The following is a 27,260-nucleotide window of genomic DNA, read 5'->3' as shown; positions in this document are numbered from 1 at the left end:
CACTAATTTCTCACTTGTGCACAGTATGAGTCTGTGTGATGTGAAATCTGAGTGAATGTGGTGTGTGTGTGCGCATACAGTAAAGCTTGGCATAGTCTCAGGAACAACATGCACCAATAGCACATTGCACCAAATTGGCATAAAGACGAGTGTTGTTCTTGTGTGTCCTCTAAAGATTGACTGAATTTGCCAGCAGCAAAACAATTGGCAAAGTTGAATTTTGTTTTCTTTCTTTTAATGAAATTAAAGATCTCTGTATTGCTCAAATGAGCAGACCATACCTAATCTACACACACACACACACACAGTGTGTGTGTGTGTTGGGGTGGGTGGGGTGGGGGGTATATTTGTGTTGTGTAAAGTTGATTTCTTTGTTGATGAATATACATGTATGTGATTTGTCGTACAGAGACTTTATGATTGACTAAAAATGGATTGGTTATTGTTTTAAGTCAAGTCATACTTAAGTATTGTTTTTAGTTTGTACTATGAACACAGAACAATGTAAATGGAGAGGAAGGATCAGTTTTTGTTCAAGGTTACTTGATCTTTTTTGCAAATTCATGTCTTCCTGAAGCCATTATCTCCTGGTGAGATGTCTTGGCCTTTTTTTCAAGTTCATAAATAACCCTATCTTGAGTTCTGTACATTCTGCCTTGGAATTGATCTTTTCCTGCAGTCATCATCTCGGCTTTTTAGTCTGGTCACTTGTATGATTTCAGAACAGAAACAGTGGCATATATTTGTTTCTGTTTGTTTGACATCTATAAAATAATTTTGTTTTATCCAGTTCTTTCCTTATATGTTTGCAAGTTCCATATGCACAGAGACATTTAAATACTTTCATTTGATTCATGGTTTTTTGTTGTTGTTGTTTTTTCCATCCTTTAGTGATAAAACCTACATGATAAGACATGAAGGATATCTCCTAGGCTTGTTTGTTTCATTTGGATGATTATTTATGTTTTATTTTCTTTTGGAGGGATAGATTGCCATTTGATTAAATTCAATTTTGTTATTGTGGAGATTTGTGATGTGGTACAGTTTTTTGTTAATCCTTTTTTTTTTTTCTGCCTTTACATGGCTATGGTAATCAGCTGTGCTCATGCACAAACACCATGATGATAACATGACCATGCCCACTGACTTATTCAAAAGAAATAGTTAAAACAATTCATATTGCGCCTATGTGTTAATTTTTATCACTCGGTCACAAAATGTCTTTTGAAAAATATGGTTTGGCTTCTTTGCTGCATCAGATAGAAACAAGTTTTTGTATTGATGTATCATGAAATGAAGTAGTCCATGTCACTGACAACTGGATGGTCATAGGTTTTAACCATAGTACCAGAAGCATATTGTGGGATATTTTGAAAGGAAGTGTAGTGTACTACTCTGACACAAATTATTGAACCTAAATGCATATCCACAATAACATCATTGTCATCATTATTGGTCATTTGGAAACAGAACCAAAATATCTAGAATTACATGGCCTTTCATACGTTGCTCCTTCTTCTCATTTTCAGGGTTTAGGTTTCATGTCAGTCATCGCTCATTGACACATACAATTTTGAAATGACCCATCAACTTGGCAGCAAGTTGGTCACTTGACTTGTTAATTTTTCGTGAAATCAGTCATGCTAAAATTGCTCGTGTAGATTTCTCTTATTCTTCTGCAAAACAATCGTGGTTGCAGTTTCGAACTCTGAAAAATATAATCATTACTGTAGTTGTTCTGCAATTCCACATTGAGCAGACGAACATTGTGAAAATTTTAAAAAATTCTTAATTTGTACAGAGCCAGGAAACGAAACAAGGTACCTACATTTACACAAAAGCATTGTCGCTTGCGTATTGTGAACTGCTGCGGAATTCACTGCCAGTTTAGCTTTTTGCGTTCCCTCCATTCTCCTGTTCAGGGGCATAGCCCTTGCTACTGGTACCATGTAACCCAGTACTACCTGCCCCATGTGAAGTCACCCAACGACGGACCAGGCGGAGGAGGAAACCTTTCCCAACGGCTGTGAAGGCAGAAGAGGATGACCAAAGGGTAGGGGGAGCTCTTATCCTTGGCTGGAAGTCCCCCTAGGAGACGGAGCTCCGAAGAAGAAACCTGCACCTGCCAAGGCCATCCTACACGTGGCAGTATCTGCACCTGTGGGACTGTGAGCATCAGTAGGCGAGAGAGTGAGGAAGGGACTGCACAACTTCTCCTCACTAAAAAAAGTCACCTGTGCTGGTCAGGCACTCTCCCGTATGAGGACACACACCGACAGATAAGCCTGCCTGCATACTCATCTGTCGGACCGATGGGAGACTCCATCGATTCTCCTGTATTCAGGCAGAGGATGGCTTTGATACATGTGTAGAACACATGGCCATAAGAAATCATCTGCATGTGGACTGTGCCACTGAAAGGAGGTGCCTAATGTCGAGAAAGATCTGTACAAGTCTGGAGAGTCTGAATCTCTGAGATTTCTTCAGCATCTGTGTTCAACTTATGCGTTTACTTCACTGATGTTATGCAAGAGTGTGGCCCTTTCAAGTAAAACTGAGATTCGATCAAGATAAGTACGAGCGTACTTCATGTGCATGAGCATTTTTCTTTCAACAATTCAGCAGCCATACTTCGTTTTAGGGGTATGTTTGAGCTTGCATAACCTGACGTTCACGTACTGACATAGATAACGTTATCTTCGAAGAGCATTTGATATTTTTCCTGTGTATACACAAGAACAGAATTAAACATGTCTGCACATTATGCTGGCATGGTAATTTGGGAAATTTGACATTTTACAACTGTAAAGATTTTGATTTCCACAACACCAAGGAAAGTGCTTTTTTACACATTGACATTTGTCCAGAGCAAGTGACCTTGACACTGCAGATCTGATGTCTTTCAACTGTGCTGCTTTGCTTTTGTTTCTTTCTACTTGTTCCTTTGTATTAATGGGACCGTGGTGTGAACATTCACTATCCAGAGCAGTCAGCACAAGTCAGTGTTTCAGCATTGCAGAATAAAGCTTAGTCATGACTATGTAGTATTTTCCATGTTTATCATGACACAGCAGACATAAGCACAGTCTTACATTCCATCTCTCTCTCTTGTTCTTTCTCTCTCTCATTCTCTCTCTCTCTCTCTCTCTCTCTCACACACACACACACAGATACTCTTTCACATACCAACCAGTGTGATGGACGTACCAAGTGTGATGGACAAAGCACACATACCAACAAGTGCAATGGACAAAATACAAACACATACCAAGTGTGATGGACAAAGCACACATACCAACAAGTGCAATGGACAAAATACAAACACATACCAAGTGTGATGGACAAAATACAAACACATAACAAGTGTGATGGACAAAATACAAACACATACCAACAAGCGTGATGGACAAAATACAAACACATACAAAGTGTGATGGACAAAATACGCATACCAAGTGTGGATGGATGAAGTACAGACACATTCCAACGAGATTGAAGGACCTACCAAGTGTGATGGACAAGGTACAAATTCAGTTACAAAGTGGCTAAATGGGGGTGCCAGGATGGAGTGGTACAAATTCAATTACAAAGTGGCTAAATGGGGGTGCCAGGATGGAGTGGCTGTTTTTCCTGACCCATTCATTGTGAAAATGACCGATTGTTATTGTGGTGAACTGGTCAAATGACACATGGAATCCTGAACTAAACCCAAACTCTGCAGTTTAATTGTCTCCAAGCTTGTCTCTCTCTAGACTCCAGACTTCCTCTACATCTACATAACTCCTTTACTTTCACTGTACATTTTTTATCTCCTCTTGGTTTGGGCTGGCTTTAAAAACACTGATTATTGGTAAGAATTACAGTACACGGAGAGGGAATACCAACACAAAATTTTAGAAAAGTAGTTCTGTTGATAACTGTCATTCTATGATTTTTTGTAGAAGAGAAGTTTACAATTAGTACAGGAAGACCATGCTTGCATCACTAAATTTAGTTCAGTACAGGACGGGTTTTCTTTTCATCAGAAAAAATATAATGGCGATCCCTAACATCACCCGGCCATGCTTATGTTGCATCAGTTTGCATGATGTATCAGCATGTACACACATTTTGTGATGGTAATTATAACTTTTTACACATGTGCTGCACAACTCACACTTGCATATATGCATGCACATACTTGTATACATTCATTCACACACTAATTCATACAAAACACATGTGTATGCACACAAGGTGAAAAACTGCCTAAGAATTCAGTACTGGAATCCATGCAAACAAGTCATGTGGTGAACAGAGTGAACTGATAAACCCTGTGATGATTTTAGGCCCACAGTCTGTCTTGCTTTTGTCCTTTCCTTCATAAATGATGTGTGCATATGCATGCTTGTGATTTGTGGAATTAAATTGACTCTTTATATATTGTTTTAAACCAAAACAGTCTGTTTGAGAAAGGCAATTTTGCTGACAGTTTCAAAAAATTTTCAGCACCAATTCATTATTGTTCTGAGGTATCTGATTCTGACTTTAAAATTGCTTTTGGCTTTAGTTGTGGTTCCCCCCCCCCCCTTCCCCTCCACAAGTTTCCTTTTAATGTGGAAATGTCTGAAATTTTACTCAAAGAACACTAATATGGACAAGATGACACTGAATGAACAGACACTCAAGAACAAAACATCCATGACTATTGAAAACTTTTTTTTTCAATTTATTTCATCAATAATCTTCGGCCAACCTCAGGTCACATGTAACTGTATGCATTATGCATAGAAAGAATGGACGCCTGTGTGAGCAAAAAGAGCAGGCTAAGAAAGGAAGGTTCTGGAATAATCCATGGCTCCGCTCCCGCTCCTTCCCCTCAGACCTTTCTTGTGTAAAGAGGAAAGGAGGGGAGGGAGCAGCGATATTCACCCATTCCTTTGCAAAGAAACAGACCCATGCAGTACTGACAGGCTTTAAAGAAGTTCCCAGTCTTGTACATACATAGTACATACAATGAACTGCACTTTACCGCCGTGTATTCACAAAGAAGAAGAAGAAGGCTTTAAGATTTTGTTTACAGTAACTTCAGTACATTTTCATACACTTTTTTTTTCTCTCTCTCCCCCTCTCGTTCTTTTTCTCTCTCCTTGCAACAAATTGTTGTTCATTGCACAAGCTCGTTTACAATACAACATTCCGTACATATATATCTTGGACGTCACCACTGAAACAATAACAACAGTCACAAATGACTTGGATAAACAGAAGTAAACAACTGAACACATGTAAATTAAGTATAATAATAATGTAATAATAAAAATGATATGAAGACGAAAAGAATCATAAAACTGTCTACAAGCAGTACAGGAAATAAATGCATCCTCATCCTCTTGCCATCTACACCTGGATTATTTACATTCTCAAATGACTTGCATTCAATCAATACCTGACCTCTGTGGGAGATAATGAAGCTGGTGGTGTTCTTATCACTCCCTTTCATTTTCCCATCCCCTTTTCCTAATTCCTTTCATTCTCTCTCTTTCTCTCTTTCCCCTGACCCCTTTTCCCCCACCCTCTCCACAACCATGTTTTTGTTGTCACTTTCTGCTTTCAATGGTCTATTTGCATGCATTGTTCCCCCTGTTCCGCTCCCTCTGTCAGCCCCCCCCACACCCCAACTTGTTCAAATTTCTTTCAAATGTTTCTGGACTTTCTTGATAATCCAAGATAGTTTAATTTCCTCCCAACAACTCTCCCCTAAAAAGTCTTTTTTTTTTCTTTTCTTTTTTTTTTTAAAGTACAATACTCATCCAGTTCTAAAATAAAAAAGCTTATACAACCTTCTGTACTATGTAACTGAGTTCTTTACACATTTGTTTTTATATTAAAGTTTGATATGTAAATGATTCTATTTCACTAGGTTTGTACTGAAGGTCATTCAATAAATGTCATGGGGGTTGGGGGGATATATATAAGCATGTGTCTTGGGGTCAATCCACAGTGCTTAATATAGTGAACTAAGAGCCTGCGTTCATTCATTTATCAGTATAATTATCATATTATTGTCATCTTCTCAAGATTCTACACAATTTTATATCAATTATACATTTGACACAAAGAACCATTTTTCTCTGTGAAAGTAATTTTCCTGAATGGAAACAATAAAATACAATTTTTCTTTAAAATCAAATCTAACCTCACAATGACAATATCAATAACACTGCATGTGGAGTACATTATATTATATTATGCCAGTATTCGAAAGAAAGTCAAATTTAGATGAAATGTTCACTGCAAATTGTAAACAAAATCAATTATTCCCCAGGAAAAAATATACATCACAGGATGCTCAGTAACAGAGAGCAAAATTGTCCATCATGGTAGTATTATACCCTTTACTTGTGTAGTGTGGTCAAATTCATTAGATTTTTTTTTTTTTTTAAACTAAAAACATCTTTGTAAACAGGGTTTATCAAGTATCTGATGCTATTATAAGAATTATAACTTGACATTTTTATGTTCTGAAGTGTTGTCAATCTGTTCAAGAATCTTCTTTTGTGATTCTGATTACAATAATTTTATATGCAATGTTTCAAACCTTCCTGGGGGAAGTGTTTGGGGGTGGGGGGGTGGGGGGGGATGTTACTGGAGTAAAGTGATCAAGCTGTTTAACATGATGGTATCACTCATCATTGCATAGACTCTAAAGTAACTATACCACATGACGCATTTCAAAGAATAAGAAAAAAGTCAGAAATGAAAAAAGAAAACAAAAATAAATCAACAAAACAATATTAAATCAAAATCAGCATTCCAAGCACTAATGACAGTGGTCTAGGCAGGACAATACTGAAATATTTATAATGGATATCCATAGACAGGACAGTACTCAACCATTGTAACAGGTATCCAAAGTACAACACTCTCTATCAGTCTCTGATTTCAACAATGCAATCTACAAAAGAATGTATGATTTCAACAATGCAATCTACAAAAGAATGTATCAATTGTACTTTTTCACTTTAAGGAGTATTTCAATTATCAGTAATCATTTCATCAGACTATGATACATAATAATATGCCTCCAATTAGGCTCTTTTTCAACATGATAAAAGTACAGCTGAAAGCATAATTTTTCCATGACTTATGTATTTTGTTCACATACATGCACATATATGTATACAACCCTGCAAACACAATCTCCCCACCTTCCAACAATACGTCACTTATGCGCTCACACACACTCACACACATTCATGTACGTATGCATTTGCACACACTGATAAAGAATGAATGTGAATTATATCTTTTGTTATGTATTTCTGTTGTTTGTTTAACAATTTGTTACAACTTGAACTTTCTTCAACACTGCTAACTCTAGCAAACATACAAAGCATTCAGCACATAAGCTGTTATCTTGTGCCAAAATGCTGCTCTCATCCTTTCAAAGGAGAACATTTTAATTAAAGTATCACAATAACAGTTAACTTTATATGTGAAAAATTGTTGTAAGATATATATAATAATTATAATATTATAGATAAATATATATCTGAACATTTATGTATCTTTTATACTATCTATCTATTTAATCATTTTTGTGTGTATGTGATGACTCCACCATTTTTTTCCTTCTGTACATGATTTCTTCCATATGGCATAGTAATCAATCATCACTGACTCGCGAGTAACCTGAGACAAAGTACTAAAGCAGTGTTGATGTTGCATGCATCTGTGGCAGCAAAAGCAAGTGCTGACCAGCTGATATTTGTTTGATACTTGTATTCTCATTTGTAATGGTTCTAGGTGCTGTAAATTTCTTAAACTCATACTTATAAAAAGCCCTCACCTGGCATTCATAACCATGCCAAGTTGTATCATGATTTTAATGTGGACGAACATCAATTTCATTCAAATGATGCATGTTCTGTTAACCATGTCATTGCTGTCAGCGAAGTCATATACTTTGTTTTCTTGGACAAGCAGGATCATAGGTTATTTTCTCTCTTTATGTTCACAGGATACCCTCTTTTTTTAAAAATTTCATTTGAAAAGGTAACATGCCACTAAAAAAAAAAGAAAGAAAAGAAAGTTATAATTGTCACCACCTTCTACTTTTATACCATACACCTCATCCTCTTCATCATCTCAGACTTTCTCCTCTCCCCATCCTTGTTTCTCACTATCCAATTTTTCATTTGTTTTTGGTGGTGGGTTTTTTTTTTCCAACTTGGGAAGATTTTACCAACATGTTTACCAATGTATCAACAGCTCTACACTTCAGACCATGTTGAAGCTAGAAGGCAGCGAATAAGAAGAAGACAGAGAAAATAAAGCATCCGCAACATCAGTTAGAAAAATAGACAAAGAAAAAAGCGTTGGACATGGTCTCAGTCAAGATGAACAGGGACTAAAGCAGGGCACAGGTACAGAGTTTAAAACAATCTTATAACAATCGTAGAACAAGACACCCGTATTGTGTTACATTCACATGGAGTTTTTCGTATTTTCTCAATGCTTCATTTCACAGATATGGATAAACAAGTTGAATGGATCAGTTATGTACAAAGGTCATCAAAAATTCAAACTATAGACACATTATATACAAGTACTTTGTAAAACACAAAGCTGTTTCCTTCTCATCAAGTCTTTTCACACACACACACACACACACACCTTTTATAAGACACCGTGCATACTTAAAGAAATTCAACAACAACAAAATGTGTACCATATTTAAGCATAATTCTGTCTGTTGTGATGATCTGAATTCTTTACAGCCAGTTTTTTAATCCAAAGTGTTCCCTGTTAATTTTGTGTACCTTTTTAAATGCTGAGTCTGGCTTTCTGAGTGCCTCTTACAATATTCTGATGATAGTTTTTGAATCATGTAAAGTTATCCTGTTGTTAATTAACACACTGACTTTTTCATCATTTTTTTCTTTGTCTTGCATGTGTGTGTGAGCACAAATGCTCACTTGCACATTCTAACCATGTCGCCAGTTTTAGAACAAGTTTTTGCTGGTGAAGATTCTCCATCAAAGATCTACAATCAAGACTCATGAATCACTGAAAATGCATTTTGTCCAACTACGCCTTTTACTGAACTAAATCATTTTCTACTTTTCATGAGCATCTGAAACAAGAATTAAACAAAAACAGTTGGTTTGGGGACCAGGGGGGAAAAGGAAACTGTCTCAGTGTCAACAGGTCCCTACAAAACATGAGCTGAATCATACTCACCTGTTCATAAAAAGTGAAGAAACATATCAAACACATTGGGACATTTTTTTCCCTTCAAAATAAACTTACTAAAGCAAAAAACAACAACAACAACAGCAAAACAAATCAGGCTTCTGACTCTCAGTATAAAGGTTCTATCTTGTTTTAAATGATAGATGGCCTTTGTCACAAACGAAGGTTGAGACAGTAAAAATATACACCATATTAATCTCCTGCATTGAACCCATTTATTCAGCTCATAATTTTCAAAATGAAGTTCTGAAAAAAAAGTATCCATCTACACACACTAGAGTTACACCTCTATTTCACTGATACATTTTTTAACATAAAAAGAGCAGGAGCTGTGAAGCATCTTGTTGTGAAATACAACCACATTACACAAATAAATTGAATAACAGCTGATCTGAATAAATCTCTCTTTTTTCTGTATATAAAAAATAAGAAATTTTTTTTTTAAAGCATGTAAAAAGAATGAAATCAGATGCATCTTGTCCACACATGCACCTCCACAATTTCTTTTCTTTTTCTTTTTTTCTTTTTAAGAAGAAAATGTGAACACATTAGTTTGCACACTAACAGTAACACCTGCACTTGATTTTTTTTTCTTTCAAATATCAACCCCCCTCCCTTCCCCCTCTGCACAACTGCAGGGGGAGGGAGGAATGATAAAACACACAATCCATCCCACTCAGCCTCTTTGGGGGTGGAAAAAAGAGAGTAAAATACACTGTAGTATTAATCACACATCTTTTGAAATCAGCAAAACAAGATGTACACTCATCTACTCACATCTGCATTCAAACACACACAAACACACAACATCACACACACACACTCACACAAACACACACACAAAAAAACCAAAAAAGCAACCTCACACACACTAAAACACAGAATGATGGCTGTTCATGAATCATACATTTCATATCTCCTAACATAATAAATGCAACTGTTCGGAGGAACTCCACAGAATCACTATCCTGGAATCTTTTTCTGTTCCAGTGTCATTAGAGTAGTGTGTTATAGGCCCCCTGCCCCCACTTTCCTGGGATGGGGATGATGTTAAACCAGGATTAAAGTTACTGATTCAGTGATTGTGTGTGTCTCTGTGTGTGTCTGCGCCGCTCTGTGTGTGTGTGTGTGTGTGTGTGTGTGTGTGTGTGTGTGTGTGTGTGTGAAAACCAATGTGTGAAACAGTGTGTGATGTGTTTCTGTTTGAGAACACTAGCAAGAGAAAGGTGCAACACTATGGTATCAATTCACATGTAATTTAAATAAATTTACATTACATGTAATTTGATACCTTAGCATTATCTCTTTTTCTTCTTATACAGTATACATGTAACTTGACCTGGTAAAATAAATACTGAAGTATTCAAATATGTTGTGCTGACTGCGGTTAGGAGAACCTCTGATTAGCTTACTTATTTCATTGTCATTTCCAACAAATCTTCATTAAATGAAGAACTGATTTCCATAATGTTAAGACATCGATTGAGATTTATGTTGAGGGGAAAATATTCACACACAAAGAAGAAATTAACAAAGCTATGTGTAGTAACAACACAAAACAACTTCCAAACCTAAAAAGAAGGAAAAAAAAAACCCAAACACACACAGATACACACACACATATGTATATACAGATATAAGTGTGTGTATATATATATTATATATATACATATAAACCAATACATGTGCATGATTCAGCTTTCTGCATTTGTAACAAGTCGTAGAAAACTGATGTTTGCATGCATTCTCACAAAAATACAGCAATAACTATACTTGGCACATGTATGCCAAATCTGTTTTACTCAGGGCTAAAATTATAAACTGTTTCTAACAAGATAGGAAACAGACACATGTATGTCACCAATGTTCAACATAGAGAGAGTGTGCGGTCGCAAGCACAGCAGCAATGAGTGTGGCCTTTCTTGCAGAAAGTGGTGGCACGAAAATGTTTCTTCTGCATAACAATAATTATGCTTTTAATTGTGTGTTCAATATATTTTGCTTTGAAGTTCTTCTTGTTAATTTCAGTCATAAACATCTGAATAATACACAATCACATACATAAATACATCATGTACACACATGTATACATGCAATTCCTTATCTGTCTCTGTGTCTCTCCCACGCACACACACAAACAGGTCAAACTTCTTTTTTTTCTTTTTTTCTTTTTTGCTGTTGTTGGTTTTCTGATTTGCTAAATTTAATAAGGTTAAAGTTTTGTTGCCATCAAGTTCTTTTCTATTTTCAAGAATATGATACAGTTACACTACTATTACACTTATTTTGTTGTTGTTACTTTTTATCTCTAAACAAATTATTGTTTTATTAATTTTAATGGATGTTTTTTTTTCTTTTTTTTTACAGTGTATGATAACATTTTTTCCTGATCTGAATGGGATAAATAAATGAATTCTAATGATACACATGAAAAAGCTTATTCTTCTTTCGTTTTTTTTAAATTAGAATTTCATTTGTTTTTATATATTTCAATCAAATACTTTGAACCTAAATACCATCCCAGTTTGTGTCTGGAAAGTATGTGTGACTTAGGAATCAGGGGTGGGTTGCATGAGCAAACTTAGCAGCGCTGATTTTACTTATCGATAAGAATATTCCTAACCCCACTGTAAAGTCCATATTATACCTAGGAACATTCTTAATTCTAAGCAAACTTCACGCTGCAAAGACCACCTCATGCAAACTTGCCCAAAAGAGAATAGAAAATAAATAAGTTAATAGCATGTTTAGTTGTCATTAGTGCTGTGAAATGAAAAGTAAATACTGAAACTGTGATAGAACAAGTCTATGTGTGGCCATACCTGGGAGATTCAAAACGTGAGAATAATGTCACTGAGCTAGGGTACGAAAAAACCCTGGACACAATAATGTGGCATGGAAAAAACATATACATAATGATTGACCACAAAAAAGACCTATGCAATATACATTATAAATGGGCACGAGAAAAACTAATAATAGGACACAGGAAAACCCCTGACATTAAGATGAGGAATGGAAAAAACAACTATCGACAGGGCATAGAAAAAGCCTTAACATAATGGTGCATGGAAAACCCTAATAATGGAGCATGGATAAACCCTAAACCAATGATGGGGCATTGAAAACCCTAACAAGAGAGCATGGGAAATCTCTTGATACAAAAATGGGGCATAAAAAAACCATAATGGACCATAGAAAAAACTTTTAAATTATAATGGGGCACAGATATTGAGATAATCATAATGGGCTTGGAAAACCCCAATAACAGGGTACAAAAAATCCATAATAACTGGGCATGGAAAACCCAAAATAATGAGTCATGAAAACCAATAAAATAATGGAGCATGGGAAAACCTTAAACATAATAATGCAGCTAAGAAACTTCCTAATAAGGCATGGAAAACCCAGTAACTGTACTGCGGCATAGAAAAACCATAAAAATCATAAGGGGTAAAAAAACCTATAACATACAAATGGGGCACAGTAAAAAAAAAAAAAGAAAAAAAGAAAAAAAAGAAATATAAAAAATAAAAGAAAGAAGCCTGTTCATGGCAATACATATCATATCTCAAGTCAGTCTTCATTATCTCCTGACTTTCTTCAAAATGAAAAAAAAAAAAAAAAGACTGTGGGGTGGCATGAGAAAGAAAAAAGAAAACTAGAAAAAACAACAACTTTTATCCTGGGGCTAACAATTTAAACAAAAACTAACACATTTTCAGAGCCCACACCCTAACTCACCTGCCCTCAACACATGCAAACATAAATACATGCACAGACACACTTAAAAACACACACAAATACAAATACTAATACACACATACCCATACTCACACCACACAGAAATTTTGTCAAAAATCTCATATTTTGTAATTGTAAATAAATTCTTCTGTGCTAAGTTCAGGAAATTACTTTTGTTACTGGTTTAAAACTAATTCAAATTTTGTACATTCACATTTAAGACCAAATCATTTTCCCCTTTCAACAAATATCCATTGCTCATAGATGAAGGTAGAATGTCAAATGTTAACTATGTTAGAAAGTCTGCTCTACATTTGTCTCAAATTCAGAGTATAAAATCTGGAGAGAAGCTCTGTCAAAAGTTAATACTATGGCGAATCAAGCCACTATCACATAATCATTTATTATTTAATATAACCTGGTTCCAGTTGAACCAACCTGTTTGTTTCAGAGTACAAGACTTTTGGGGTGGAGGTGGGGTAAATCTACAAGTAATTCCCCTCAACCCCTCCAAAAAAGGAGACTGTCTGTACACATATGCTGTCTCAACATAGCAGTCATAGGCAGATGGACAGGCAAACCAGTGGACAAGGCGTTCAACTGTTGAGAACTATGCAGTGGTTTCCGTTGTTTCCATCAAATCCTTGATCAAAACGTAGTCCTTCAGAGCACGTGGAGTTGGCAAGGACTCGACTTTGGTGGGCAGGTCATGGCCAGCATAGCGGCGAATGACCTTGCGGCACAGCTGCTGCAGAGGGACAACACGCTGCATGGCAGCACGCAACCATGCCAACGAGGAGTCGCTTTCGCTGGGGCGTGTGGGCACGTAGTTGGCGTATAAGTAGACTCTGGCAGAGTAGTCGATGTAGCCCAGACCCGCCAGCTTGCGGCAGGTGTCCAGGTGGCCCTTCTCGGCAGCCAGCTGAAAGACAGACTTGTACACACCGTTGGGGAAGTACTTGGGAGGGACGTCCAGCCTGCAGTTGAAGGCAATCATGAGTTGCAGGATGTCCGTCTTGTTGCTCACCACAGCATCGTAGAAGGCAGTTTCCCCTTGGTGGTTGTAGATGTCGTGTCGTGTGCCCGCCACTAGCAACACACGCACCACACACACATAGTTCCTCTTGATGGCGATGTGCAGGGCTGTGTCCCCTGTCTTGAACTCCCGGCGGTTCAGGTCACAGTTGGCATCAATCAGACGCACCACACTCTCCTTGTGGTTGTAGCACACAGCCTCCATCAGAGGACTGCGGCCCCAGTAATTCTGAACATCAATGAAGCTGCCTCCAGACAGCAGGATGTCAATGATGTCCCGGCAGCCATTGCGTGCAGCGTAGTGCAGCGCCATGTCACTGTTGCGATCTGTGATGTTCAGGTCGGCTTGGGCCCGAAGCAAACGCAACACAGCATCTGTTTTGTTGTTCCTGACTGCCTTCATCAGAGGCGTTTTGGACGTGATGTCCTGGGTGTTGACGTTGACTCCCTTCCGAATCAACACATCCAGGATCTGGCAATAGCCATCGTCAGCCGCGTAGTGACAAGGCGTGTTGCCAAAGGTGTCCTTGGCATCCAGTTTGGCACCGGCACGAATCAGCAAAAGCATGCAGGCAATCTTGTGACGTAGCACCGCAAAGTGCAATGCTGTCCTGCGCAGCGTGGTGGTTGTGAAGTTGACGTCACACTTGGACTCGATGAGGAAGTGTAACACATCATGATAGCCTCGGTAGGCAGCTAGGTGGATAGGGCACAGATCAGCATGGTTCTTTTTCCTCACCTTTAAACCAACGACAACATACCATCATCAACATACTGCCTATACAGGTTGTCATTCACAAATCTTGAAGCATTTTGGGATTATTCAATCATATCAGCAATACCAATGAATACACTAAGAAAAACACTGAAAAATAAATTCATGTTTGACTGAAAAATGAATGCTGGTGAAAAATGAAGTAAGCTCTGTACTGTACAAAATAATCTATACAGGTTAAACATAATTCTATCAATAATCTACAAACTGATCAGCTGAAAAATCAACAAGCTGTTTACTTGAAAATTGCTGTCTCCCACTTCCTCACTATCCTGACTGTTTCCTGAAATAATCCGGCCACAGGTGATTATGGGCAAAATAATTTATCTATTCTTCTTCTTCTTGTTTGCCTTCACGCTCTGAATCAAGTTTCCATGATGAATTTGGCAGTGCCCTGAACATCCCTCCCTACAGCTTCTGTCTATATCTATGATAACATACTACCATGTAGGCCTCACACTGGGATAGATCTATTGTGTGCAGCATGATTCTGATACTTAACTCAAATTACTGCATGATATTCTGATACAGCAGAACACCCTTCCATTCAAATTAGACACTCCACTTCCAAAGCCTCTACAAAATCTCTCAAGACCCATTTTCTATGCAGTATTGATATGCTGTATCTTATTCACGATATGAATATTTTCTCTCTGTGTGTGTGCGCATGCGTGCATGTGCATACATGTGTGTGTGTGCATGTATGTGCAAGTGAGTTAGAGGAGTGGTGTCATGATTATGATGCCTGTTTACAGTGAGTGTGTAAAACTGATTTATCCAATTATTTTGTCTTGTGTGTGTGTGTGTGTGTGTGTGTGTGTGTGTGTGTGTCTGTGCAAGTGCTATCAGCGCTATGTGAGAAAAAGCGCTGAGTAAGCGTTCATCATTAACATTACGGTGAAAGTTCACTCATTCAAAGGAGTAATGTCTCTCACCTGTTGAAACTTCGCATTCAGGTCCAGCTTGTACTGGGCGACAAGCCGTTTCAGCTGCTGCAGCTCATTGTTGAGAACTGCGTCATAGAACTCCAGTCCCGCCATCTGGTTACGTAGCAACATGAGGGCAACTGGGTCAGGCGATGAGCATGGGACACTGAAAACACTGAAGCACTGGGTCTCCGACCGCCCGTTGGTTACCGTGGTGGGTGAAAGTTCAGGACTGTCACCGCGGTGAGTCACAGCCTGTCGTGATGGCAACATCAACAGCAGCTGCTCATACCCCTGGATGCCCTGCACACACACACACACACACACACACACTTCTGTGGCATCAGTCACAAAATGAACCCACTGTGTTATGCATGTCTTGGGAAAGATGCCCTGCACACACACACACACACAAACACACACACACTTCTGTGGCTTTAGTCACAAAATGGCCCCACTGTTATGCACATCTTGGAATATGCCCTGCACACACACACACACACACACACACACACACACACACACACACACACACTTCTGTGGCTTCAGTCACAAAATGAACCCACTGTTATTCATGTCTTCGAATAGATGCCCTGCACACACACACACACACACACACACACACACACAAACACACACACACTTCTGTGGCTTTAGTCACAAAATGGCCCCACTGTTATGCACATCTTGGAATATGCCCTGCACACACACACACACACACACACACACACTCTTCTGTGGCTTCAGTCACAAAATGAACCCACTGTTATTCATGTCTTTGAATAGATGCCACACACACACACACACACACACACACACACACTTGTGTGGCTTTAGTCACAAAATGAACCCACTGTTATGCATGTCTTGGGAAAGATACCTCGCACGCACGCACGCACACACACACACACACACACACACACACTTCTGTGGCTTTAGTCACAAAATGGCCCCACTGTTATACATGTCTTTGGATAAATGACAGGCCAATTTTTAATTCAGCTTAAACTTAAAGAAAGGTTCTTCAATCACATAACAACTCACTGTTGTTCATGTCTTGGAGAACTGACAGGCTACCTTTGGGTTCAGCTTAAACTTGAAGAATGGTGCTTGTTTTTTTGGTTTTGTTTTTTGTCATCGTTGTTTTCTTTCTTTCTCTCTGCATTTGCAGGTTTTTGTTGTTGTTTCTTTCTTTCTTTCTTGCTGTATTTGCAGGCTGCAACTCCCACATTCATTCACATATATATTATGTACGGATGCGCTTTCATGACTGTTTTTTCCCCATCATAGAACTACTTAGGCAGCCATGCTCTATTTCTGGGGGTGTACTTGTTGTCTCCTCTTGACATCAGCTTTTCAGTGCCTGAAAGAAATTTAACTTTTTAAGTATGTGTAATTTAATTAACTTTCCACAACAAGAAAACTGGCCAGAGCAAACACATGGTCTGCAATTTGCATTCAATGTGACATGATACAGAATGACATCAATGCAACACTGACTGCTATGTTCATTGCACACTGTGCATGAACTCAATCCCTATGTTCTCAAGTATGCCCCATGAAAAACAGCCTGCATTGTTAATACTACTGTTGTTCATCCTTTCTAAACAGCCAAACAGATTGAAGACAAATGGAGAAACCAGACAAATGACAGTCTGTTCAGGATGTGCCTGGACCTTCATAACATACTACATAGATTACATTTTTGCTCTCTTCTTCACCGAGGTTTGCTATTATCTTGCTCCTGCATTTTCACTGGTGGATAAGCTGCATTGTAATCTAATCATTTTACTGCTACTATTTCTTGAAATAAGTTTTAACCACTTGTATCCCCTTACAAATAGCCCTTAGTAAATTTATGTACTCTGTTTCAGGCAACAATGTGATTGATTAACTGACTGACCCACTCAATGAATATATACACTCATGCAGTACACCGTTTCATTTTCGGAGTGTCAGGGATATATATATATATGCATTATCAGAAGCCCTATTGATGCTTCACTGCTGAAATATGATCGCACCAACAACAGACATTTTAACAACATAATTTTTATATCAATATACACCAGTCTTCGAAGAAGGATCTTTACAAAGCACTGGTAAACAGTAAGACTAACAAAGAAGAGTTTGTTTTCTCTCTCTTGCTCACACAGACACACACACAGACACACACACACACACACACACAATCTGATCACTCTGCATCAACAGAGCATCAGAAGTAAAACTGAGAAACAAATGAACAAAGCAAACACATATTTTGAGGGGAGGCACTACAGTATATCTAATACAGCAGTAAGCTGTAAGAATTCATGAATGTGAGTTCATGCACATTTTTCTCCTTCTCTCTTTTAAACTCTGTGTGTGAGTGTGAGTGTGTGTGTGTGTGTGTGTGTGTGTGTGTGTGATGCCCCCAATTTGTAGATCTCTGAACTGAGTCCATTTCAGAGAAATATTTGAACCCCAAATCTTTTTTTAATTTTTGTAAATTGTTGAAAGCAGGAAGGAGAGTGTGTCTGAAAGTGGGAAATTCATCAAAATGGGAAAGATTAAAAGATGATATGATAATCTATTTGTAGTTTTTTTTGTTTTTGTTTTATCACACTTTCATGTGTTTTAATTGCTCGTAACCTTTTAATCTTGGTGTATAATAACAATGACATTACTTTATATCTGCCATTGTCCATGCCCTAACTGGGGTCAAAGGATGAAATATTCTTGATTTGTGTGTGTGTGTGTGTGTGTGTGTGTGTGTGTGTGATGCCCCCAATTTGTAGATCTCTGAACTGAGTCCATTTCAGAGAAATATTTGAACCCCGAATCTTTTTTTAATTTTTGTAAATTGTTGAAAGCAGGAAGGAGAGTGTGTCTGAAAGTGGGAAATTCATCAAAATGGGAAAGATTAGAAGATGATATGATAATCTATTTGTAGTTTTTTTTGTTTTTGTTTTTTTATCACACTTTCATGTGTTTTAATTGCTCGTAATCTTTTAATCTTGGTGTATAATAACAATGACGTTACTTTATATCTGCCATTGTCCATGCCCTAACTGGGGTCAAAGGATGAAATATTCTTGATTTGTGTGTGTGTGTGTGTGTGTGTGTGTGTGTGTGTGTGTGTGATGCCCCCAATTTGTAGATCTCTGAACTGAGTCCATTTCAGAGAAATATTTGAACCCCAAATCATTTTTTATTTTTTGTAAATTGTTGAAAACAGGAAGGAGAGTGTGTCTGAAAGTGGGAAATTCATCAAAATGGGAAAGATTAAAAGATGATATGATAATCTATTTGTAGTTGGTTTTTTATCACACTTTCATGTGTTTTAATTGCTCGTAATCTTTTAATCTTGGTGTATAATAACAATGACGTTACTTTATATCTGCCATTGTCCATGCCCTAACTGGGGTCAAAGGATGAAATATTCTTGATTCTGTGTGTGTGTGTGTGTGTGTGTGTGTGTGTGTGTGTGTGTGTGTGTTTGCGCATGCATACAGGTGTGTTTGTGAGTTTGTGTGTCTGTGTTTGTGTCTGTGTTTGTGTGTGTGTGTGCATGTGTTACATGTAAGTGTCTCTGTGTGTTTGCAAATCAGAGAAGGGACTAGTGAGCTTGTCACAGGAAGCAAAAGAACACACACACAAATGTATGCACACAGGTGCCATACTATGATACAGAGTATTTACCTGTAACTGCTGTCATTGTTTTAACTTTGTCTTCATACACTCAATGCAATTTTGAGAGTTTAGACAATCACATTTATCAAAGTGATCAAGCTCATGCTGAATATCATTACACACTGTTTCAACAACTATCCTCAATGACTGTGTGAGATTTGTAAAAGACTGAAACCTTTTACAGAATGATTACTCAACTTTTTCTGCTGGAGTGAGTTGCTGTGGTCCCAATAAAAAAAAAATCAGCTTTTAAAAAAACAACAACATCTTACAAGATCTTAAAAAAAAGAGTTAATAGATCACATGCCTGTAAGGATCTTTCCAAATGTAATAGAACATGTTTCCCTTGGTTTAACACAACAGTCAAACAACAGCAAACTATACTGATCCAAATTCAAAGAATTAAGGCATGTCTGAAGAAGGGGGTAGTTTCAAAATCTGCTGAATTAGCTGTAGGCTAGCAGTTGCAACTTCAAGGTGAACCTATAGATCACCCAGAATCTGACTGTGTTGCCAGGTATAAAAACGTTTTGAAAATACTGTGATTTGTTCTCTAATTGTTTGTCACACCATTTGTCTGGTAAACACTGCTCGAGTTGCATATTGCTATTTTTTGGTGAATAAAAGTGCGTACAATATACAGGAGTCACACAGTTTGCATCACAATCATGACATCCATTACTCTCACTGTCAAGGCCCTTCACCGCTGTTGTGGTTGACATTCAAAACAACAGGTTGGCAGAATGAAATGGACAGCTCGGCACCACTGCTAACAGCTAAAACCATCACCACCTGTTATTTTCTTGAATCTGTAAAACATCGAAACGGCCACGAGAGACTTACGTGGGTATTTAACGTGGGTGAACCCAAGGGCTACTGCCAGCACGCCATGGCTGTGTCGATCTGTTTTCAGCGGAATAGAAGCTGGCTGTTTTGGTTACCAGCTGTGAATCTGTATCGAGCATGCAGAAGGATGCTCAGCCCACGGTCGCTCCAGTGTCTACGTTCCTCAATAAACAGCCCTGAAAGGGCCAGTTGCCTCTCACCTTCCCGTGTACACAGCCATCATGGCCGACACTCAGCAATGAAGCATCACAAACAATCCGATCCCAAAGCGCTGCCGACGTATTGCGAGAGAAATCGCAAATTATAATACATTATCAACTTTTATGAAGATGAAGCAGACGCACGTCAGGGGAGGTCACTATATCAGTCGCACAGGCGCGGAGTGCGAATGCGCGAGGCTTACGGCCGCGATGCGTCGAGCTTTCGAAAGAAAAACAAAATTATTCAAACAAGAACTGTATTTCATTTACCGATTTCTAGCTCCCCTTGTGACGTTTACTGATGTAGCCCATGCTGATTTGCCAGAACATTTTTTTTAACACAACAACAAAAAACAAAGTGCGGCATGACATGTTGCCGCGCCTCCTTTCCGTTTGCCTGCTGTCAGGACTCAAGTGAGACCAGACTGGCAGAAGAAGGCGAACTCTGTGAGCGAGGCGCAGGCTACACCTTCTTTCGGAGTGGTCGCGGACCTGAAGAGAGACGTGAGGCTGGAGTTGGCTTTGCAGTGAAGACAACCCTCGTTGGCAAGCTGGCTAGCCCCCCGAAAGGAGTGAACGATCGCCTAATGACGATGAAACTCCCTTTACAGTGCAACGGGAAGAAGTTTACCACCATTGTCAGCGCAAACGCGCCCACCATGACCAACCCGGATGAGATCAAGGACAAGTTCTACGAGGACCTGAACGCTGTCATCACCACTGTTCCCAACGCAGACAAGCTCATCATTCTTGGTGACTTTAACGCGAGAGTTGGCTGCCGTGACAGCACCTCAGTCCTGGGAAGGCGTGATTGGCAGGGAAGCATGGGGTTGGCAACTGTAACAGCAATGGCCAAGGCTACTTCTCCAGACATGTGCCGAGCACGACCTTCTTATCACAAACACCGTCTTCAGCCTCCCTACCCGTAACAGGACGTCATGGATGCATCCTCGCTCTGGGCATTGGCATCAGTTTCATCGACTTTGTCATCGTCAGAAAGAGGGACAGGCAGGACGTACCGGAGTCACGAGGGCCATGTGCGGCGCCGAGTGCTGGACAGACCACCGCCTTATCGTCTCCAAACTCAACCTCCGCATCAAGCCCAAGAGACGGCCTCAGGGCATGAAAGCACCCAAACGCCTGAATGTCAACAAGCTGGAGCTAGGCAACATCAAGCAGGGCTTTGCTGACACCCTGGAGGAACGCCTTGAGTCCACCGTGCTGGACAACCAGAATGTGGAGGCAGCATGGAGCGCACTGCATGAGACGGTGTACAACACTGCCGTGGAGTGCCTGGGGCCTTCTGCCAGGAAGCACAAAGACTGGTTTGATGAGAACTGCACTGAGATCAAGCAGCTGCTGGAAGACAAACGCCAAGCCTACAGAGCCCACATTGAAGATCCCAAGTCACAGTCAAAGAAAGACATACTGAATACCGCACGCAGCACCATCCAGCTGAAGCTGCGGCAGATGCAGGATTCCTGGTTCAGCAACAAAGCTGATGAGATCCAGGGCTTTGCAGACAGGAACGACATGAAGAACTTCTATAACGACCTGAAAGAAGTCTACGGTCTCACCACCTCCGGATCTGCTCCACTCCTCAGTGCTGATAGTTCTACCCTAATCACTGACAAGGACGAAATCCTTGAGAGGTGGGCTGAACACTTTGACAGCGTACTGAACCGCCCTTCCATCATCAATGATGAAGCCATCAACCGACTCCCCCAGGTGCCAGTCAGTGAGTCGTTGGATGCCATTCCAACTTTGGAGGAGACCCAGAAAGCTATCCGTCTGCTATCCAATGGCAAAGCCCCTGGCTCAGACTCCATTCCAGCTGAGGTCTACAAAGAAAGTGGTATGGCGCTGACTGAGAAGCTTCATCAGCTGTTCCAGCTCAACTGGCAGCATGAGGCAGTTCCACAGGACTTCAAACACGCTTCCATCATACACCTGTACAAGCGCAAAGGAAATCGTCAGGCCTGTGACAACCATCATGGAATATCCCTGCTGTCCGTCGCAGGCAAGACTCTGGCCAGAGTGCTACTGAACCGTCTCATAGCGCACCTTGAGCAAGGTCTCCTACCAGAGAGCTAGTGTGGCTTCCGGAAAGAACGCGGGACTATCAACATGGTGTTAGCTGCCAGGCAGCTCCAGGAGAAGTGTCAGGAACAGAACGCCGAGCTTTACTCCATCTATGTCGATCTGACCAAGGCCTTCGATGCTGTTAGCAGAGATGGCCTTTGGAGAATCATGGCGAAGTACGGATGTCCCAGAAAGTTCATCACCATCATACGGCAACTACACGATGGGATGCTGGCCCGAGTCCAAGACAAAGGAGAGACTTCAGAACCATTCCCTGTCTCCAACGGAGTCAAGCAAGGGTGTGTTCTTGCCCCCACCCTGTTCAGTCTCATGTTTTCAGCCATGCTGACAGATGCCATCAGAGACGCTGACGTAGGCATTGGCATCAGGTACCGCACAGATGGCTCACTCTTCAACCTCAGGAGGCTTCAAGCAAAAACCAAGGTGAGGACAGACACCGTCAACGACTTCCTGTTTGCTGATGACTGCGCTCTCAACGCTGCCTCCGAAGCTGACATATAACACAGCGTCGACAAGTTCTCTGCTGCCTGTGATAGCTTTGGCCTCACAATCAGCCGGCACAAAGAAGACTGAGGTGATGCACCAGCCAGCTCCAGGAAAGCCTTACGTTGAACCAAACATCTTCTTCATCAGCGGGCAACGACTGAATGCGGTGGACAAGTTCACATACCTGGGCAGCACACTCTCTCGCACAGTTGTCATCGACGACGAGGTGAATGCCAGACTTGCCAAAGCCAGCGCTGCCTTCGGCAGGCTCCATAAGAACATTTGGAACAGGAGAGGCATCACCCTGGAGACGAAGCAAGTATACAAGGCCATAGTTCTCACCACACTGCTGTATGGATGTGAATCATGGACGGTCTACAAACGCCACGCCAAAAAGCTGAACCACTTCCACACCACCAGCCTCAGAAAACTTCTCGGCATAAAGTGGTAAGAGAAGATCCCTGACACAGAAGTGCTCACTCGTGCAAATTTGCCCAGCATCTACACCATCTTCATGCAGGCCCAGCTGCGCTGGGCAGGCCATGTAGTTCGCATGCCAGACCACCGGCTCCCCAAGAAACTGCTATATGGCGAACTCCAACATGGCAAGCGCTCCCATGAAGGCCAAAAGAAGCGCTTCAAAGACACTCTGAAAGCTTCTCTGAAGGCCTTCAACATCAGCCACGACACATGGGAGCTGAATGCAATGGACAGACCAAAGTGGCGTTCAGCTGTCCACAAAGGCGCCAAATCCTGTGAGGCCAACAGAATCGTTGCAGCAGAGCAACGCAGACAAGCCAGGAAAAGCAGTGCCAGCAAGTCCCCGACAGCCGCCACCATCCCCTGTCCACACTGCGTCAGAACCTTCCGGGCACGGATTGGCCTGACCAGTCATCTGCGCACCCACAGAGCCCAACCCACCCACCCCCAGGATGACTAGATGGTCCTCGTCGATCCCCGACGGACGAACCACACTTGTTGGCCATTGTTATCTTGATCATAATCATATCATATTATATCATATCATATCAAGTAGCACGGCTTTTGGGCTTGCTCAGCCTTTTGCCAGATCAGTTATTGAACTTTTTATTTATTCCCTTTACACACACACACACACGCACACACACACACACACACATATATATATATATATATATATATATATATATATATATATATAAGTGCGCAATTACTAATGTTATGGCCAGCTTCCTATGGAGAAAAATTAACTTGGAATCCATAATCCTTCCAGTGTTTATCTAATAAATTCTTGAAACTGTGAAGTGTTCCTGCAGTGACTATGTTGCTGGGCAGATTGTTCCAGAAGTTAACAACCCTGTCAGTAAAAAAGTGTGAAAAAAACATTTGATTTGGTGAATGTCTTCATTAGTTTTAGTGGGTGTGCCCTCATGATTACTGTGCTTTGGGGTGAAAAGATTTTGTATAGTGCGCTTATCATAATGTCCATGTAGAATCTCAGTATATGTCTCAATCATATCACCCCAAAACCTGCGAAATTCCAGGCCTGTGAGTTTCAAACTAGTTAGTCTCTCATCATAGGACATACCCAGATCAGTATAGCATGCAAACATTTTAAAAACGTTTTATATTATGTCAACAAAGACGTTTAAAAACCGTTTACGGAAGACATTTTTTAAATGTACTTTTGTTCATTTCGGAAAACGTTTTTTAAACGTTTCGAAAAAAACGTTTCTAAAACCTTTCCGTAGATGACTTTAAGATGTCTTAAATGTTTTTTAAAACGTATTAATAACGAAAAATAAAAGTTTGTAGATTTTGACGTCTTAAAACGTTCTAAAAACGTTTTATAATAAACGTAGAATAAATGTTTTTATAAACGTTTACAGGGGACATTTTTTAAAACATACTTTTGCTCATTTCGGAAAATGTTTTTAAAACGTTTTCGGAAAAAGCGGTTCTAAAATGGCCGCCATGCTCGATTCTGCATTTAAACAAATATAACTTTGGTTTGAATAAACCTACATGAAAACGAAGTATACGTTTTATGAAGTTTTATTTCTCTAGTTTTTGATTATGCAAATATCTCAAAATCATTAAAATGATCCTTAATGTGTCCTTCGTGGGAGCGCCTCACGTTTTATTTATGGCTGTCAGGTTTAATTAATTTTATGTATTTCCCTTTACCTGGCTTCCTTTGTTAAGTGCTTCAATTTAAAGAGTATGGAAATGACTCATGCTATTGTGAAGACTTTATTGCTTGTGGAAGAATCACATCATTGTGCCGCTTCAGGAAATCATCTTCTTTTAACTTCAAAATTGTCCATCTCCAGAAAACGGTTCCTGAAGCACAATGCTGTGATTCTTTCACAAGCAATAAAGTCTTCACAACAGCATTAGTCATTTTCATACTTTTTTGTGTGTGTGCTATGGGCTTAGATGGGAAGACTGGGATCACACGTACAGTCAGTCTGGTACCACCCCCTTCATGATGCGTCTTCTTGAAATGGGTGTGCGTGTTGCTCAAATTTCCTGAGCCAGGCGGGCCTGGTGAACCGACGCCGGAATAATAATCATCATTATGACAGGAAGACGAGAGTACACCGTTGTCACGTCGTTCCAAACTAAGGAACTCCCGGCAACATCGTCATCATCAACATTCTATCAAATTCTGAGGCCTCAGGAATATTCCATGCCCCGGGGCTGCTCTCATGCACTCCGTTGATGTGGCACCTTTTCTAACTTCAAATCTGGCCCCATTTGTTTCAGTTTTAAGGCAGTTGGTGAACAGTGAGAAAACAACTAGGAAAACACCAAGAGATCCCGACCACAGAAACCAACACTCGGATACATTCTGGAAATGCGGTACTGTGAGGGTTTGCAGTGCGTATATGATCGTTTATTTCGGTCGGCTGAAATAGAAGGTGAAAACGGACATTGCTTTTGAGGCCATATTGTCCAAAGAAAGTGGAGGGGTAGCAGGTGGAGATGTCATTGAGGGTCTGTCTGTTGTGCAGTTTATTTTGTTTGCCGGGACAAGCAGCATGCGCTTACAAAACAACTGTCTCTTTAGGGTGAAACAACAGCCTGACTAAAGTGTTGAGATGAGATTTTAAGATTGTCATATCATAAACCATAGATTTTTAAGACGAAACGATTTTTAAAAAATTTTTCTTCCGTATAACCGAGTGGCAAGATCAAGAAACACTCAATTTCCACGAATTTAAGATGGATTTCTATGTGTCTTATGAATGAATGTTTCATTGCAAAGTAGCCTACTTGGAAAATTATCTGCAGATGACACAAAGATTTACGTAGACGTCAGAAAAATCAGTCAGGGTGATTAAACTCACATACATACACACACACACACAACAACAAAACCCGATCACCGAAGTAGAGTCTGAATGTTTAATTTATGTGCTGCCTTCTTGACTCAGTTGTCCACCTGTATGAGAACAAGTTGTTCAGTATGTGTGCAATCCAGATCAAGATGACTTTCAAAGTCAAGAGGCGGAAGTTTATAGTTGAATTGGAAAAAAAAAAGGGAGAAGAAATTTTTTTTGAAGTTTACGGAATGGACTGTTTATTGTATGTCTTTGAAGTTCACACTTGTTGCTGACAGCCAGCTGCCGTCAGCTTCACACATGCGGCAAGCTCACTTCAGTCAAACACAGCCAGTTTCTGTTTGCAAAGGCGCTTTCCGGACGAAAGAGACTAATACTGGAATTCACGCTGCTAGCATCATTGAAGACTTCCACCTACCCGTGTCTTTTGTGTGCACGACACACACACACACACACACAAAGCTGGCAGGAGGCCAGTGTGAACCCTTAGCGCCGGCAAACATGGCGGGATCGAACGCACAAATGACGTGCTCACAATTTTCGACCTGCTGGTGTGATCGTAGCCTAATCCCTCCATTCCCACCCAATCGTTTTCACCAAGTCCTAAGTACCTTATTAGTGGACCGACACCCTCTGAATATAATCTGTCCTGGCCGATTTTCACGGGTTAAAGATCCATCATATGATGCGCCATGGCAGAATCAGGGGTTGGACTTCTGATCCAGTGTTTCTGCATGAATTTGTGACCATGGGAAAGGCACTTTATTCCGATTTTTCCTCACTCTCCCAGACGTGAATTGGTACCGTCGCATCGGTTAGGGAAAGTTAGAACGGTGGAAGAAGATTGTACCGACTTCCTTTGCTGAGCCCAAAAAAGTGGATATGAATTCACTGCCCCAGTGGCTGT

General features: G+C 40.1%; 1 protein-coding gene across 1 annotated transcript; it reads right to left on the bottom strand.

Annotated features, from left to right (window-relative positions):
• Window positions 1-4,692: 4,692 nt before the first annotated feature.
• On the bottom strand, window positions 4,693-20,499 carry LOC143302066 (uncharacterized). Its single transcript, XM_076616567.1, has 3 exons — window positions 20,236-20,499; window positions 15,727-16,020; window positions 4,693-14,755 (listed from the first exon to the last, which is right to left on the bottom strand). Exons 2-3 carry the CDS (start codon window positions 15,988-15,990, stop codon window positions 13,592-13,594), a joined length of 1,428 nt encoding a protein of 475 aa, XP_076472682.1. The 5' UTR covers window positions 15,991-16,020; window positions 20,236-20,499; the 3' UTR covers window positions 4,693-13,591.
• Between the last annotated feature and the right edge of the window lie 6,761 nt (window positions 20,500-27,260).

This window comes from Babylonia areolata, chromosome 2, assembly GCF_041734735.1.
Source record: "Babylonia areolata isolate BAREFJ2019XMU chromosome 2, ASM4173473v1, whole genome shotgun sequence".
Classification (NCBI taxonomy): domain Eukaryota; kingdom Metazoa; phylum Mollusca; class Gastropoda; order Neogastropoda; family Buccinidae; genus Babylonia; species Babylonia areolata.
The sequence above is the reverse complement of the archived record's forward strand: the minus strand, read 5'-3'. Positions and strand labels throughout refer to the sequence as shown.

Bases quoted from the DNA above. Each gene is read 5' to 3' on its own strand.
- LOC143302066 (XM_076616567.1), bottom strand. From the start codon at position 15,990: ATGTTGCCATCACGACAGGCTGTGACTCACCGCGGTGACAGTCCTGAA. The intron at 14,756-15,726 runs GTGAGAGACATT...GTTGGTTTAAAG, and splicing joins TGAATGCGAAGTTTCAACAG to GTGAGGAAAAAGAACCATGC.